This window comes from Chelonia mydas, chromosome 12, assembly GCF_015237465.2.
Source record: "Chelonia mydas isolate rCheMyd1 chromosome 12, rCheMyd1.pri.v2, whole genome shotgun sequence".
Classification (NCBI taxonomy): Eukaryota; Metazoa; Chordata; order Testudines; family Cheloniidae; genus Chelonia; species Chelonia mydas.
In genome coordinates, this window is record NC_051252.2 from 7,380,872 (window position 1) to 7,399,224 (window position 18,353).

An 18,353-nucleotide genomic window follows, 5' to 3' on the forward strand; every position below is an offset into this window, starting at 1 on the left:
TGCTGAACTGGACCTTTAGGTGAAATAGGCTTTCAAAGGTAGCCCCAAGAAGGCTCATTACAGCAGGCCAGCCTGGAAGTGGATAATTGTGGTATGGTCCACTTCAGAGAGGAAGGGCCAAGCAGCTTCTGGATCAGCTGAAGATGGCAGTAGTATTATGAGCCAGCTTTGGAGACCAAGAGCACTAATGGACCCAATACGACCTCAAGATTGCAATCTGCTAAGACTAAGGCCTGCTATGCCCTTCTTTACAGAGTGATCAGTCCCAGCCTCTCAATACCTCCAGACATTTGTCCCCTTCCTTCCAGCATCACCTCTGTTGTCTGGATAAAGCTCAATTCACCCAACTTGCATCAAGGGGCTCTGGGTAAAGTAAGTAGAGTGCAGAATCCAGGTTCTATGACAAAGGGAGCTGAGGATCAGCAGCAAATGGATGCTGCTGCAGCCCACATATCTAACCATCAGTCTTCCCCAGCAGCCTGGCACCCATCAGACGGGATGGGTGACGGAACCCCACAAGAGAGCCCTCAGAGGAGATCAGTGATTGCCTCTCAGCACCCCTGAGAGGGATGAGCAGATTCTACTCCAAAGCAATCCCATCCACTTATGTCCTTATGGTCAAGCACATCTAGAACTACTGAACAGTCTGGGAACATAGATGGCTGATCTTTGTTCACTGACAGGGGAACCAAAAGTCCGGTGTGGTCTCCATGCTAGAGTGAGACTAGGTTTACAAGGAAAAAGGATACAGGGAGAATTTCGAGGATGCTAGTGTAGACCTGCTAATATTGATCTTCTCAATAATCTTCCCCAGAGAGGGAGGTTCAAGATATGGTGGATATTGATTCGTGTCAAGACTAACCGCTTATGGGATAAGTGGCACCCTGCCTTAAAAAAGAGAAGCATTAAACAGCCTCATCAGTATCAGAACCAAGCTCTCCCCAATGGCTTTTACAAAGGTCCATCTGACAGATACATCCCAAAACGCCATCAACGAAACCTAGTCAGACTTAGCCAAAAGATCCCCAGATCCTCTTTGATACTGTATCCATGGAACTTGGTACTGCCATGGATCTGAGCAGTCCTATTCATGAAGATGGAGTGAGAGATACCCAACACTCTCCAAGGGGAGGAAGCTTGAATTCAGTCAGACTGTCCATCACCAAGAGGTGATCCACTAGTCAAAACTTTGCAGTTGTCATGGTGGAGACGCAAAATCTCTGACGTCCCCCACAACTATAGGTAGGGTGAAAAAACTTCTTTGTCACCTTCAGTTGGATTTGGAACATGTCTCTCCCTATTTGCCTTCCCCTACCATCACTCCCCTATCACAGGAAAGCGGAATTGAAGCAGTGAGCTTTAGCTCTTTGCTGGGAAAGCAGTAAGGTCCATGCTCATTCCAAGCTCTTGGAGACGTGAGCTCTGCAGATCCAGGCCAGGTGCCGAGAAAGCTTCGTCTCCCAGTGTTTGTGAATCTCGCCCTTGTGGATGCTAGTTTCATTGTTCCTCAGCGACACAGCAGCTGTGCAAGGTCACAGTCTGAGAGAAAAATCTCTCAGAACTCTGAGCCAATGCTACAGAGGGCTGGTCAAAGAGAAGGGCCACCGTTTTTGAAGTATTTTGCAGGGGTCACAACTCCATAACACCTATCGGATGGCCTGCACAGATCTGTATGCAACAAAAGGACATGCAGGTCCTAGAGTGCAGTCAGCAGTCCCTTCCATGAGGACTCACTCCAGGCCTGGACTTAGGGAGGCCCCATTGGTGACAAAAGTCAGCCTTGGTTGTGTTAGTCCCCTTGAAGTATGAGAGCCAGAGAGAACCAAAAGATCTGACTGTGTCCAGCAGCCTTGATACAGCACCCTTTTTACATTTGTTACAACCAAGGATGGTCTCTTCTCCACCAACACTGCAAGATCTGGAGGAAACATATCTGAGGGGGGAGCGAGATGTTTTGAGGGTCAACAGTAAATGCTCAGAGGTCACCCTAATCACCAAAGAACCAGCTGTCCTATTCAGAGCCTGAATCACTCAAGCTGATGCTTCTCACAGCTGACATGTCTTGCGTGCTTGCTAACAGAGAACATTTAATATCAAAAGATTTAACTCCATGAAAAAGCACCACCGATTATAACCACACAGATTCAAACATGCCCTTAATTAGAATGAACGCCACACACTCTGCTCACAGGCTTTTTTATCTCGTGCCCCTTGAAGATCCTAAGCTGGTGTGAAAAGTTAATGGTTTTGCCTGAAGTTATTTGTAAGCACCATTGAAATCCTGCTTTTGTTCTTCCATCCTCTTCTACAGAAACATCCGGTCATTAGCTGGCTGGGCATTGGTTCCCTTTCCTGTGATGGGGGCTCCAAGAAGGGTCTGTTGTGATAACTGGGCCTACCAATCTACCCTAATTGTGAGTTCAGCTGTAAAAATTTGTCACAGTAACATATAATAAAGCATGGTCTAAACAGATGCAAGAGAACAGAGACAGAAACTATTTTAATCGAAACCAAAAAGGCCACATCAATACAATCCAAGGACTGTTGAAATGATGCTTCTTAAAAACAGATGACATGGAGCGGAAAGATAATGAACCCAAAACTGGTGGGTTGGATATTAGGCCTAATTGGTGGACAAAATTATGGGGGGATGGGCTATTCCACCCACCATTCCCTTTGTGGGAAAGAGACTTTTCGGGGGGGAAGAACTCTTGGGAAGAAAAGACAAGAGACTACTGCAGCATCATGGCTCCACCCCTACCGTTTCTTGGCACCTCGGGCGTTCTTCACCCTGATCCTGAGAGGTGTCCTCCAGAGAGAGGGAGCCAGACACTGCTTCCCCCTACCAGCTCCAGCTGAATTCCAACCACCACCTGGGATGACCGCCCTTACCATCCAGACACTGTCAAACAAGGGAGGTTTTCCTTCGAAAACTGACTTTAACAGCAGCTCCAGCCCATCTCAACCAATTTCTCTTTCCCCAAAAGGACAGTTGTCACTATCTTTGATACCATCGAAGAGAGTGTCAAAAAGGGGGTGGGGGTTCCTTTTCAAACTCTCTCTAGCTACAGGGAAAGGGAACAAGAAATGCTGTTAAAAGGGAAGCCTGACTCACTACTTTACATTTCAAATGCTTTAACTGGTTTCCCCTTCTTTTCTGTATCTTTAATAAAAGGCTAAAAGGATGTTTAATGTTGTTTTTGCCATGGTTCTCAGCTGGCTGAGGTCTCTATATACCCAACCCCAGACTTTATTTAACGCTGGCCAGTGACTGGGCTATGTTTACACCCTTGGCTCATCTAGGCCATCGAAAATTAATACAATGCACCCGTGTGTGATATTCATAGCTCACTTGCTCTATGTTGATCAGACATGGGCTTGGATCAAGCCACCCAGATCTGAGCACCTCCCAGCCTGGGGGAACTTTGGAGGGGGATGGGGTCTTAGGAAAAATGGCATGGGGCTCATGGGCACTCAGAACAGCTAAGAAGAAAGGAAGTACATGTATTAGGTGAATAAGTGACCCACCCTGACTTATTAAAAATGGGTCCCATGGTTCCAGCCCCAGTTTAAGAAAACCACTGATCAGCCGCAAACTCATTGCTAACAAAATATCACTGATGCTAAGGATGTGTCTACGCGGCAATAAAAGACCCACGGCACAGCCGCAGTTGGCCCAGGTCAGCTGACTCAGGCTCACAGGGCTCAAACTTACGATGCAGATATTCAGGCGGGGGCAGGAGCCTGGGCTCGGAAACCCTGCGAGGGGGGCGGGTCCCAGGGATTGGGCTCCAGCCCGAGCATCTACACTACTAATTTTAGCCCTGCAGCCCGAGTCCTGCGCGTCCCAGTCAATTGACCTGGGCTCTGAGACTCGGTACTGTGGGTTTTTTTTATTGCAGTGTAGAAGTAGCTTAAGAGTTTAACAGGATCCAAAAAAGGTCTCGAAGTTTATGTAAATAACAAGAAAATTCAGACTTACAATAATGCTGTTTTTTTCATAACAAGTGTTTTGAAATGGATATAAACCCTCATGCTTCAAGGCATAAACTAACCCCTACCCAATGGGGGCTAGGAAGTATATTTCATTATGAGCCGATTGCCCCACGTGTGCCTCCTGTGTGGCTCTTACTCCTTCCTCTGGAGCAGCTGCTGCTGGCCACCAGAGCTGAGTGAATCATTGATTTTCAGCCAAACCAGAAAAATCTGTTTTCTTTTGAACAGAGATTTAAATAAATAAATAAATAAATAAATAGAAATCTTCATTGGGGTCGAACATCACATTTTCAGTACATATTCAAATCGACATTTTGTTCTAACAATGTCATTTCAAGCCAACATTTCGTTCTGAAAATGTCATTCGACACAAAAGTCTGACTCTAAACCAACCGTTTCAACCCTTTGGAAATGTGTGTTTTCAGGTTTTTCTTCTTCTTTGTTTTGGCTGAAATGATTCACCAGATTCGATCCAAATTCGTGAATAGTTCCAGTCCTCCCAAAACTCCATTTTTTATGCGTTCTGTTATACCTAATGTTTTCCTTAAAGCCACAGCTTCTGGAGTCAGGGAATTTTGTGAGGAATCTCCCCTTTCATCTACAAAAGAATAAAGGATGTTTCTAGCTCGCCTGGCTGCTGAGAAGAGCTTGAAAAGATGACCCCTAAAAGCTCAGAAAACTGAAACAATGAAAAAGAACCTCAGTTTTCTGCAACCACATGATTATTTAAATCACTTGTGATTTCTGAATCCTTGAGGTTGGTAATGCTGTATTATCAGAGAGATTTAGGGAGCCAACCCTCAGCCTCCAAACACTTAAAATAAAGCCAATCTGGCAATAGAAAAAGACTGGATTATTTTACACTCTACTGAAAAGATCCAGTTTCCAATGTGGATTTTGCTACGTGATTAGGGATCAGAGGGCTCTAGCTAAACCAAGGGAACCATGAATCTGACAGCTGTGTAGTTATAAATACACACACGGACACAGCTGCAGAGAACGTAACAAGGGATTTTTGTCGGGATATCAAGAATATACAGAGTTATCAGAATCCATGGCAACAAAAATTTTGGAAGGGATATTAACCTCGTGCTTCTGGGCTTGAGACAATTTCTGACATGGGGTTTTTATACCTTCCTCTGCAGCTGCTGACACTGGCCACTGTCAGGGATGGGACACTGGGTTTGATCTGGTCTGGCAATTCCTATGAGCAAGGAGTAAATGTAAAAAACACCACGGGCTGAACTTGGTGCTGATTTCCTCCCCATACAACTCTACCAGATTCAGTCATAAAACAGTGCAGAATTTGCCTCAATGCATGTTAAAAAAAAATCTGTTTCCCTTTGTTCTTTCTCTCTGTGAAATTGGCAATGGCATCAGAGACGAGCACTAAAAGGCATGCAAGAGAGAAGGAGGGAGTAAAGCTCAACAAATGTTATATCAGAGGTGGACGGAGATCAGAACCAGAACCCCCAGCCGAAAACACCACAAAATAGAGGGCCAGCACTTTATCTAGTAGCGATATCGCCAGCTGGGGCACTTCACATCCGCCCTACATCACACCAGGACCCCCAGGTGTACTGTAGAAATCTCCCTCAGAGCTATGCTCCACAGACAGCCCTGGGGAGACACCACTGAACTAAGTCGTCTCTGCCGAGGGGGAAGAGAGCTCGTCCTGTGCCCTTTCTCCTTCCCTCATGCCACCCATTGGACACACCCTTGACTGATCACTCGGGACATGCCATGCAATCACTTAGCAGGGACAAGACCCAGCCCGTTTTCCAGTGCAATGTGTGTAGTTTGTAGCACCATGTGCCCACCCCATTGGGATCTCACGTGTTTTTATTACACAGGGGAGTAAGCAACCTGAGGGCTTCCTTTCACCCAACAGCTCATGAGATGGACTCCGAGGCTGGCTACTAAGAACAACAGGGACCCAGTGAGGCGGCCGGGTTAGAGGCTGAGCATAGCTACAGAAGTTTGCTTCACTGAGTGGGAGAAAGACTAAACAGCCTGTTCTCCCCCACGCCAAACAGGCTGGAGCACCCGAAAAGCAGCCGCCCCACAGCCTCACCTTCCCAGCCCATCACGCGTCTCAGCCTGGCTCTCACCCCTCTCCTCGTCAGATTATTTACTTATATTACTGTAGGGCCGAGAGACACCTGGGTGCTGCACAGACACACAGCGAGAGACAGCCAGAAGAGTTCACAGTCTCCTCCCCTTCAGGGCTCATCTACACTGCTGAGTTAACTTGAGTCATACCTCCAGCCTTGCCCCCAACTTGGAGTCCCGTCCACTCAAAAACCCCCTTCGCTCAAGTGCGGTGATGCTTTTACCTCAAGTCGGCTGGCCCGTCAGGGGCACAGGCTACAGCTTGAGTCAGCTGCTAACATGACCACTGCGTAGTATAATCCAGTCACTCTGCACAGCTCACGTGAGCTAGGCTAACCCGAGAGGACTGAACTCGCGTTATCTACAGACGCGGTAAATCTGCAGTGAAGACTTCGCTTCAGTTTCCCTTTCCCCACTTCCCTCTCTCACTCCAAGCACCTTTCCCTCTCTCTCTCTCACAAACACCGACCCCCCCAAACTAACATTTGGGAAACAAGCCCACCTTTGCCAGGCCCAAGCACTCCAAAACCACAAGACATGGCCCCACAATCAGGAGACCGGCTTAAAAATCACAAGTGATTTTTAAAATAATGCATCTGAGATTCCAGTTATTTTCCCTCCGATTATCGAACCTTTAGGGGGTCATGTTTTCAACCTTTTCTCCAGAAGAATGACAGCCAGAGACTTTTTTTTTCTTTAAATGAAAGCTGATAGTCTCCAGTAATCACCTAACTCTGGGCGCTGTGGACTCAATTAAAAATACACCAAATATCACAAGATCCCTGATAATAAAAAAGAAATCACAAGCTGGCAACAGAGGACGGGGAAAGAGATATGGAATTAACCCATTGGGTGCTGGCCATCTTTCTGCTTACTCTGCCTTGGTGTTGTATCCCCTCCTCCTGCTGCGCACACATTGTCTGTCGCTAATGCCTAAGCACTTTGGGGCAGAGGCTGTGTCTTCCTAGGTGCTTGTACAACACCCGGAAGCGTTGCCCCATTCCCCGGGGATTGAAGATAATAAGGCCACCACAGAACGATTCTTGATTTTCTGTGAGCACAACTATTCCTAAAGCAATTTCCTTGTGTCACCTCTTGAAAAGAGCTCTGCGATCCAAACTGCTTTTCATAGCAAGTGGTCTTCTCACATCTCTTCTTTTCATCTGGTCTCTTCCTAACTTTTTTCGCCTATGGGCTATCTTACGTTCAGCCTTTACCCAGCTGGCCCTGCCTCGATTTCACCATAAAGTTGCCAACGATTTTCTCCATGGCCAGTAGCTGAACCTCAAAGGGATGAATATATGTGGGGGAAACATATCCCCTGTTTTTAAATGGTCCCTCATAAACAGCATAACCCTGTGGGATCAGGGATTCTCCCACTGGAAGTACCTAGCGGAAATTGCAAGCACCTGGGACAGAGAGATTGAGGGAGGCCAGGGCTGGAACTTAGAATCAGATAACTGAGGGTGGAGGGAGGGAGCGAAGAACCAGTGCATCGGAATTAGGCTCTCTAAGGAATGAGCTGCCAAGGGTTACAGCTAGTCCAGGCCCCACAGTGTGGCTTCTGCTGCCCTGAGCCCTAAGTTATTTACTTAGCCTTGTACCGAATGCAGGCAAGCATGGATAAGCTCCAATTATGAGTGTGCTTAAAAATCCAGGGTTTACCAATATCAAGCCCTCTAATGAGGCAGCGGTGAAATACAATGAAGCAATGACATTCAGCAAGAGTGAAGTGAGGGCTGGCGAAATGTGCTGGATTCACAGCCCTGCAAACGACCGTCCTCTCTTCGCCCAGAGCACAGGTGCAGTACGGGGCGGTGGCAGGACACGCGTCACCGAACGGTCTTCGCAATGCACTTCAGCCTTCTGATGCAAAACCATTCTCACCTCCAAAATTAGAGCCTCACCTCGCCCTTACATAATGCCTTGCCTTTGTCGATCTCAAAGCACTTTACAAAGGAGGCCAGTATCATTTCCCCCATCTTATAGATAGGAAAACTGAGGCAAGGAGCAGGAACGTGACTTGCCCGAGGTCAGTGGCAGAGCCAGGAATAGACCCCCAACTCTCCAGCGTCCCTGTCTAGAGCTCCAGTCACTAGGCCTGTCTCCATGCCTCATTCAGCCCTCGAGTCTGCCACGAAAGGGGTCAGTTAGTGCCAGCTATGGTGGTGAAGGGGACCCCGTTCACTAGAATATTGACCATCTAATTCCACCCATGTTTCTCTGCTCCGCCACTTCCCAGAAGTGAAGAAACTCACTAACAGCTACCACTGGACCTTCCTTTCCCCCCCCCCAGGATACTAGGCGACCGTGTAACATAGGGCTGGCTGCCCCAGAAGGCCTTCAGCACTGGAGCTCAGCCTTTGGCTGCAGGAGGAACAGCTTCCCTTCCAGTTACATTACAGCATGAAGCAGCCAAATGGTTCGTGCATGTGGCTAGGAGACCTTCTCAGCTGGCTGTGTAATACACAGAGAGTTCACATGGGAGAGGGGAAAGCTCATAATACTGGAGATGTTCCCTGGTGTGGCTGCAGCTGGGTTGAGGCACAGGATGGCCACAAATACAGGTGACCACGAGTGGTTTCACTCTGGAGAATGTCGTACATACAAAGCGTACGCCAAGCTGCTTTGCAGGGATAAATAAGGCAGGACCATGAACACAGCATAAACTCCTGGAGTCAAGGGTGCAAAGCGATCACCTGCTGAAGGAACCACCCTGTCAGAAAGCCAATAAGAGAGAGAGACAAAGAACTTCAGAAGCACAGGCATGGAAATACCTTTTCACAAGGGATTCGGAGCAAGCTGGAGAACCAGGGATGCACAGAGGTACAGATTCTGGGGCCTTAGAGACCAATGAACAGGACCAGTTTTTCAGTTTCACTTCTCTTTCCCTCCACTATCTTTGGGGATTTACAAAGGAAGACACGGGGGGGCTGAGGGAGGGGCTTCTTAAAGAGGGGAAAACTTAACTGCAGGGAAGCAGATCCTGGGTGCTGGGGACAGACTGGGCTTTTCCATGTGCTGGGCAGATGCAACTTCAGAACCAGGTTGTCTTTTAATAATCGGACGGCATGTGGAGTGATAGCAACTCACGACTTGCAGGCTTCTGCGTAAATCTTCGGGTGAGGAAGAAAGGTCAGAGGACTCCATACTAAGGCGCCTTCTAGGGGCTTATGCCTCCTTTTTTAGTATTCAGCATGGATTGAATAGCTGAATCGGGCTGCTCTTCCTATATCATTCATTCTTTCCATCCGTTTTTTAAGATACTTGATATTTAAGTCACGTATGGGCTGTATTGCCTATAAAATGTGACCACCAATTATTTCTGCTAGTTAAGTCAGGAATTAGATTCAAGACTGTTAGGGATTATCCAACATATCCAGCATGCTAGTGAAAAAGGAGGCTATCTGGAAACTGAAGATTCTCTTTGAAAGGTAATTTTCATTTCCCAATGCTTATTAATCCTTTTCGTGTCAAGTCAGGTGCATGCAGTCTCTCTCTCTCTCACACACACTGTTTTCTGCTTCCACCTCTTAAAAGCCGGTGGGCTCCATTGTTTGTGATATGGGTTGCCATGGAAAAGGTATAAGCATGGGGTTTTTTTAGTCTTAGGAAATGTCACAGCTCTTGGAGGGAAGCTGAATGAGAATGGGGCCGACTCAGACCCAGTGACAGTGCAGGTTCCCAGATACCACGGCGATGTTCACAAATCATAAATGCCTAGAATTACGACATTCAACTAGATAGCTGGGCAGATAGAGAGCAATAGATCCGCATCCGCCTACCCCCAAGGCTGGATATTTACAAGCATGCCTAGAATATCTGCATTAACGTTTTCAACTCATACTTCTTTTGCCATTTGCCACCGCTTATTTCACACAGTGACCCCTGGCTGCTTGCCAACGGCCGCTACCCTAAACTTGTATAATTTATTCTGGTTTCCATGGCACCTCAAAGGAGATGTAACTTGAACTGACACAACGGTGCTGGGGTGCTTCCCCAGGGCAGGCTCCATGGCTGGAAAGAGACCAGGCAAACCCCTTCCAGCTGAAAACTTGAGATGAGAAATGGATGCCGGCTCATGACCCCACACCTGCATGCAGCTCATGGTTCTTAAGGCCCAGGGCCTGAGAAGCAAAGGTTTGAGCTAAGCAAACCATGCTGATAAAACCAGAGGCAGAGTCAGACGGCTGCTTTCTGTTCATTTGTGAATTATCCTAGTAAAAGTCTCTTCCCCATCTGCACCCCGATATGGCCAGGAGTTATGGCTGGGATGGAAGTTATCTGTGTAACCCCCTCCGCCCCCCAATCCCTAGCACTCAAATTGATGCTTACATTCCAGATCCCCTCCTCATGTGCAAATCAATTTTCTCTAGCCACAGAGTCCCAACCAAATAAATCACCCCACTTACTAACGTTGCCTCATTTCTCAGAACTCCTTTTCTTTTTCAAGTCGGCGTGGCCATAACTGCAGCTGGATATTAGCCTTAGCGACTGAACAACAACAATGGCGGGGGGAGGTGGATCAAAGACACATGAGCGGCATTCTTTTCAATGGTCACAGCTGAGCACGTGACTTCCCCAAATCTCCATCCTCATCAGGAGCCATTTGCAACCAGAGGGCCAAGTTCTCTGGTGCAAGCTGACGCTGCCCCTCTGGCTTCATCTAAACCAATTTAGACCACTCTGAGTAGGGTCATAACTGCAAATTAAGGTGTGACTGCCGCGTGGGTAGGCAGACCTGGGCTAGCTTGCATCTAGTCGCTGCAGGTAAGGATAGCAGTGAAAACTTGGTCGGAGTTGGCAACAGAACTAGGTACCAAGTGTCCCCAGCACTTGGGGCCACTTGGGGCAGGCAGCCTAGGCTGGATTCTGCACCGTCATGTCTTCACTACCTGCGCCAGCTGAAACGGGTATATCTCCCCACACTGCAGTCACACCTTAATCTGCAGTGTAGAAGTACCCTCCACGGGTCTCTGTGGTGGGTCTAAAGCTGCCACATCGAGCGCCAACTCCTTTGGGGTGGCCAGCAGCCGATGGTGAAGATCAGAGGGGTGGCCCTGAGCTGCAATGTTCCATTCCTGGTCAGGAAATTCGAGATCTGGAGCCAAAAATCTTCCCATGCTTGGGAACACCGAGATCTAGGGTTTGGTTTTCTCCAGCAGAAACCCTTTGAACCTCAGAGCCCAGGGTCTCCAAATAGGTTTGGGCCCCAGCTATTTACCTCTTGTTTTTACCTGGCTCACGGGGCCCCTTGTGCTTTTGCAACACCCCCCCCCCCCCCACATTGCCTCTTTCATTCCTAAAAACAAAATGTGCCTCTCTCCCTGGAAAGAAGCTGCTGTCATCGTCTCAGCGGACGCCTCTTTGTCAGAAGGCTATTATTAAAGATGACATTACTGACATTATTTGCTCCATCCATTCAAGATGGGATGAAAGAGGGCAGGTCACGGGGGAATAAAACTCTTATCAATTATTCTTTGTGCATCTTAAAAAAGAAAAATCCAGTTCAAACTTGCCTACTATAGGCCTATTACCTTAGTACTATTTAAAAGATCCTTTGCTTAAAATATTCGTGCCACCAAGGGGTGCAATTTACATATGATTAACGCTTCTCTTTTCATTCCTAGGTCTGGAGCCTCCCCCCCACCCCCTGAATTCTGACACATAAAACAAAAATTGAAAATAAAGAGTGATCAGAATTCATAGGGAATTAAACCAAACCCAGACTTGCCAACAACAAAGTAAGCATATAACTGCCGCAGACACAAGAGACGTCTCCTCGAAAAGCAATTTACTGCTGAAGTTTTTAAAAGGGATGGAAGACTGAAACGAAAGTGCAGAAAGATATTACGATCGGAAAGCGGATGGGGGCAAGCTGTTACAGCTCCTTTGGAAAGGAAACAAGTGAAATTGTGTATTTTAATTAAAGACAAGGAACAGGGGATGTGCTGTGATCTGTGGCATCACAGTCTTTCTCAGTAAATGCTTCCTGTTAAATCAGCTTCAGCTACAAACCGGCTTCCGTTCAGCTTGACTTTCAGCTTTGTCCCCTTTGTTCACCAGAGACCACGCAGAGTCTGGAACTCTGCTGCACAGATACCTAGCAACGGAATAGTACATTGCAAATGTGTGTAGCATTTCTTAACATACACGGTCTTCATCAGTGCTATAGCAGCTGCCACCCCCATAGATTATAGATATTTAGGTCAGAAGGGACCATTATGATCATCTAGTCTGACCTCCTGCACAACGCAGGCCACAGAATTTCACCCACCACTCCTGCAAAAAACCTCACACCTATGTCTGTGCTATTGAAGTCCTCAAATCGTAGTTTAAAGACTTCAAGGAGCAGAGACTCCTCCAGCAAGTGACCCGTGCCCCATGCTACAGAGGAAGGTGAAAAACCTCCAGGGCCTCTTCTGCCCTGGAGGAAAATTCCTTCCCGACCCCAAATATGGCAATCAGCTAAACCCTGAGCATATGGGCAAAGATTCATCAGCCAGATACTACAGAAAATTCTTTCCTGGGTAACTTGGATCCCACCCCATCTAATATCCCATCACAGGCCATTGGGCCTATTCACCATGAATATTTAATTATCAAAACCGTGTTATCCCATCATACCATCTCCTCCATAAACTTATCGAGTTTAATCTTAAAGCCAGATAGGTCTTTTGCCTGCACTGCTTCCCTTGGAAGGCTATTCCATGTTCCCTGGCCAACAATTTCAGATTACGTATGTGTGTGTCCTGTGACCAGCTTGGTCATAGGGCATCATTTTCCTAATGTTTCAATGAGTGGTTTTATCCCAGAGGTGTCCCACTCCTCTCTAGGACCCCATTTGACAGATGGGGAATTGAGGCACAGCGGCTAAGTGCCTTGCCCAAGGTCACACAGGAAGCATGGCGGAGCAGCGACTTGAAGCTGGGGCTCCCACGTCCCAGGCCAGTGTCCCAATCACTGGGCTGGTCCTTCCACTCCAGCTCCAGATTATACAGCATATAAATGACGGCTAACATTCTCCAAAGTCGCCGCTGACCTCGTGTTCCTCCAGTTTTGCACGTCCAGCTCAAGACACCTTTGTCTCAAGTTGGGCACACAAGATCAGTGGCCACTTCTGAAAACTTTGGCTTATGTATCAATCTCCCAATAGGGCCTCTCTCACAGGGGGGAGGTGAACAGAGGGATAGTCAAGTATTCTTACACAGGGATCTTTACATATGGAACACGGCTGATTGAGTGTGTCTATGCAGGAGGAAATGTAACCGAATATGATGCTTCCAGCCAAAACACCACCACCCAGGCACTCGCCAGGAGAGAGAAAGCAGAGTGCTTGTATCTCACTCTCAGACCCGCCTTCTTGAGTCCCCGCATCATGGCACTGTCCCCCCGTGTGGTGCGGCTCAGCTTTATTTGGTCCAGGATGACAAAATCAACCACCACCAAAATCGTCCTTCCAACCACCATGTCCCACAGGAAGAGTTTTTGGTCTCTCTGTGGGTTGGGGGGTGATGGCAAAACAAAGGTGCTGGGGGGCTGGACAAAAGGGGGACTGCTTGTCCTGCCTCCCAGCTCCAGGAATAGGGAAGCCGGCTCCCCAGCCCCAGAGCCAAGATGTATGTGGGCCTGTGGGGCGAAGAACTGCTCTGGGATGGGAGGGGGCACAGCAGAGGTGGAATCAGCAATGGGGTTGGAGGGCTGTGAGGAAAGCAGCTCCTCCCCTCCTCTGCCCTGGGCTCCTGACGGATCCAGGCAACCCCAGGATTTTGCAGCTCTCAGTCAGCGAGGTACGACCCCCTCAGCGAGGTATGACCCTAGCAGACAGGCAAGCCAACTTCTTACATTTAAAGGGGCGGCACACAGCAAGCCGACCCACGCACACTACAATCCACCCCCAGCTAGGAAAGGCCATCGATCTCATGCTGCCCTTGTCTCAGCTGGGGGAGGGAGTGAAGATCCCCAGCTCCCAGTAATTCCAGTCCTTGGGCCCAAAATGGGAAGATCCCAGGACTTCAGACAACCCCCCCTGCCCTTCTGCCAGTGGCTCAGCTTCCCTCTTTCAGCTCTCTCGCCCCTTCTGAGTCTTGCAGGGGCAGCTGGTCACGCCCACTGCCCCATCCCGTTGCTTTGTCTGGAAGGGGGTAGTGCGGAACCTATGCTTGCTGCCCGCTTCTCTCAACCTGAGAGGGCAGGCAACTGAAAATGCCTCGTGGCCCTGCTGCGCTGGCCCTTTAACAGTCTCTGGGACCCAGACCCCACCCCCTAGAGGTTGCTGGGCTAAGGGACCATGGATTCTGCTCTCTAAGCAAAGTGACCTGGAAATATCTTCATTATTGTTAAGCAAATTAGACTCGTCTGGTTGTTGACATGCCTGCAACTGCCCCAATGGCCGCACTCAGCCAATGAAGCGCAAAAGGCCATTTCCTTTCCGCATTCACACTCGCAGCTATACGCTGTCAAGAGCCCCCCCGCCCCCAACCAGCTGCACTACGTGGGGTTCAGAGTGAGTATGGGCCCACTGCCGAGATGTCCCCGCGTCCCACTAGGAGATGCTGCAGCTCCAGCTCTCTCTCGGTTCTGCCCGGGCGAACGTGCGAGTTCGTCTCTCACAAGCTTGAAACCAAGGGACCGGGTTTAAAAGGAAGAACAGCAGAGTTATCACCGCAGACAGCTTGAAAAATTGCTGGAGACAGGTAATGGGGAGGCAGGATAATTATGCAGCCAGTTGGCATTCGGGACTGGGGCACAGTGTGGAGGGAACAGAGCTGTTTTCATGGGCCCAGACAGAAAGGCAGCTTCACTCAGGCTGGCCACTGGCTCTGACCCGGGAGACTAAAATGGACGGCAGATCTGTCACCACGAGCACAGTATCCTGCTCTCACTTAGGGTAGCAAACGTAATCCCTGCTGCGTAAGCAGGAAAGAACTCAGCCTTGTCTAGGACGGGAATCCGTCACTGGTGACTAGTGCAGAGCACCAATGCAAACCCCTATGGGAGATGGGCAAAGCCACAATTTGCATTGGCTGAGCTCACCCTTCATGGAAGCTGCACCAAAGCAACCACCAGCTGATAGCTGCTAACTCTGTCTACACTATGGGTTCGCTGTGGGGCTAGGCCTGTTGCTGGCCACTGAATGCTGAAATCAGGAGTAACCCCACTTTAGACAAGGCCTTGGAATAAGTTCTGCTCAGTCTGGGAGTGGGAACATTTGGCCAGGGATAAGAGATGCTCAGGAGGGCGTTAAGGAGGTGTGAAACTCTGAACTCCTGCCTTTTAATGCAGAAGTTGCCAAACAAGGCTCCGGGGAGGCGAATGTACACGCTTGTGGCTCCAGGGTGCAATGTCGTACAGCTGTCCTGGTGCTTTCAGAGCTGGCCTAAGTACCAGCAAGGCAAACAGCTGTTTTGGACCTGGCCCTTTTAGGAGCCTCACATTCAAGTGGGGCTTTGAACGCCAGGCCCTTGTCCTTAGCATGGGGGCTGTAGGGGAGGGACTCTGTGGTAACTACTCTAGTCTTCCAACACCACAACACATGGGCTGATTCACCCCCAAGTCCCTTCGGGCACCTAAGACTCTCATGAATTGTAAGAGCCTTGGCGGCACAGTGGGGTTTTCCTCCCTCTCAAGCAGGGGTGTCAACTCATTTGTGACAGGGGCCAGATTCCAGGTTTGATTACAGTCTGGGGGCCAGAATACAGACTCAGGCCTTCATGCTTCCCCACGGATGTCAAGGGGAGGATTTCACAGAGATTAAGGGGAGAACGTAGCCTTCGCGTCATGAATAAGTTGGCATTGATTATTTATCCAGGACCTCATCGTCCCATTCAGTATCACTCGGTAAGAAGACCTGCTCTCCTTTCGGTTACTGCTGCTCCTGCCTTTTGCTTCTCTCCCTGACTCTTCCCCCTCCCTCTTTCCAAGCTGGGCATTTCCTTCCCTGCCAGGAACTCCCTCCCCACCATTCGAGGGCTCCATTCCCACCCCTTTTCGGATCACTAGACCAGCCACGGAACAGTCAGCATGGACAATACGTTTCCTGGACTCTAGAGCTGACAAGCCAATGCGATTAACGGGAGCTCACGCCCAAGTCACTGTTTCAGGCTGTCTGCAGACTCAAGCAGACATGACATTGGTTTGCACTCACTTCACATCTCGAAAGTTCACTCTGCGGTCAGGAAGGCTACAAATGATATTTGCAAACGAAAGCCGAGGCTCTGTACAGAACAGGTCATACAGGCTACATCAACACACCACACAGGCTGGCCCCAGCACAGCCCACGGGGCCTGTGTTTGACAGCTGTAATGCATGTTGATATGCACATGTGTGATGGGGTGTGCCCCCCCCAACCCTAGCATAGGAAGGGTTAACGAGGCTGAGAAGGGGCCAATTAAGTGGATAGGCTACACCTTAGGGGAATTAAGTGGGCTCAGTAACCCTGGACTGATGATGGAGCCCAGCTGAGAAGGAACAGGTGGGACTATTTAAGAAACATTGAAACTGGAAAAGGTACAGAAAAGGGCAACAAAAATGATTAGGGGTATGGAACCGCTTCCATAGGAGAAGAGATTAAGAAGACTGGGACTGTTCAGCTTGGAAAAGAGATAACTAAGAGGGGGGGCATATGATAGAGGTCTATAAAATCATGACTGGTGTGGAGAAAGTAAATAAGGAAGTGTTATTTACTCCTTCTTCTAACAGGAGAACTAGGGGTCAACAAATGACATTAATAGACAGCTGGTTTTAAACAAACAAAAGGAAGTATTTCTTCATACAACGCGCAGCCAACTTGTGGAACTCCTTGCCAGAGGATGTTGTGAAGGCCAAGACTATAACAGGGTTCAAAAAAGAACTAGATAAGTTCATGGAGGATCGGTCCATCAATGGCTATTAGCCAGGATGGGCAGGGATGGTGTCCCCACCCTCTGTTTGCCAGACACTGGGAATGGGAGACAGGGGATGGATCACTTAATGATTCCCTGTTCTGTTCATTCCTTTTGAATCACCTGGCATTGGCCACTGTTGGAAGACAGAATCCGGGGCTGGATGGACCTTTGGTGTGACCCAGTCTGGCAGTTCTTATTTTGTAGAAAGCCAGGAAGTCAGCAGCGGAAATGGGGCTGCAGTGAAAGAGCCTGCAGCCACGCTCTGGATGCTAGACAGGGAATGAAGGAAACCCAGGGGGAGTGTAGAAACCCCCAGGGTTCCAGGCCCTGAAGGAAGGGTATATCGAGAAGGGTGGTGGAGCAAAAGCCTTAGACCGGTGTGTAGGAAAAGGCTCAGGGAAACGACAGCAAAGTGGGACATTGCAGACTTTGGCCCTTATTAGAGGGTTCCTGAGCTGGAACCCAGAGTAGAGGGTGGGCCTGGGTTCCCCTACCAAACACTGGGGAAGTGGCACAGACAGGGCAGTGAGGGAGAAGTCAGCCATTTTGGATGGAAAGACGAACAACCCCTGGAATTGAAAAAGCACATTGACCTGGCTGGAGGGCCAAGCTATGAAGACAGAGCTCCCTGAGTAACACAGAGTGAGAGAGGCGGCTGAGCGCCCAAACGGGCGGCAGAAGGATGTGTCGGACGGGGAAGGAGCTAATCCCCAGAGCAGCTAGGAGGAGATGCTCTAGTGGGGATTGTACCCAGTGACAATGTGTAGCACTGTCTCCCCACTCGTATGTAAGGGGCGGGCCCACTCACCAGCCAGCGCATCCAGTGAAGTTCCCACCCATGTCCGTTGTTGAGTCCCTTGCCCCAGGGATGCATTTATTGCTTCAACAAAACAGTTCAAAACATTAATCGAAACAGGTGAACCAGGCCCTGCTACCTCGCCTCTCCTAAGGTCTCTTCCCCAGAAGCTTCTGCTGGTGCCTACACAGTAGCAGGTATCCCAGCTAGGTCGTTCGCCTAGCTGGTGGGGCGAGCCCCCTTTACGGGTCTGTTCTCCTGAAGCTCCCCTGCTCCATGCAGATTTCCATCTCACCGGAGTCTTATGAGGACTGGATCATCTTCAGCCCTCACCTGGTCCCTGGCCTCACAGCATCAGCTGATTAGTGTCAGATGGGGCTGGGCTCAACTTCCCTTGTGGCACAGGCACCCTGGGACAGGACCACTACTGGATTGACCTGAATAGACCACAGACTAGATTGACCTGAAGCACCTAGGAGCCCCGAAGTTCTTCTTGGTGCACAGGATAGTTCAGTCTGAGAACAAGCGTGGGATTCCAGTGCATTAGAAACTGGTTCACACC

General features: G+C 49.0%; 1 protein-coding gene across 7 annotated transcripts in view; it reads right to left on the bottom strand.

Annotated features, from left to right (window-relative positions):
- Nucleotides 1–18,353, bottom strand: part of CPNE2 (copine 2) — a 153,407-nt gene that overhangs the window by 6,251 nt on the left and 128,803 nt on the right. The window contains exon 15 of one of the 7 annotated variants that reach the window (XM_037878211.2): nt 11,886–12,211. The exons of the other annotated variants lie outside the window; for them this stretch is intronic. Within the exon in view, the coding sequence (XP_037734139.1) occupies nt 12,149–12,211 (63 nt within the window). The 3' untranslated portion in view covers nt 11,886–12,148. Of the gene's footprint in view, nt 1–11,885; nt 12,212–18,353 lie in introns of those variants that run through there. 7 annotated transcript variants of the gene reach the window in all.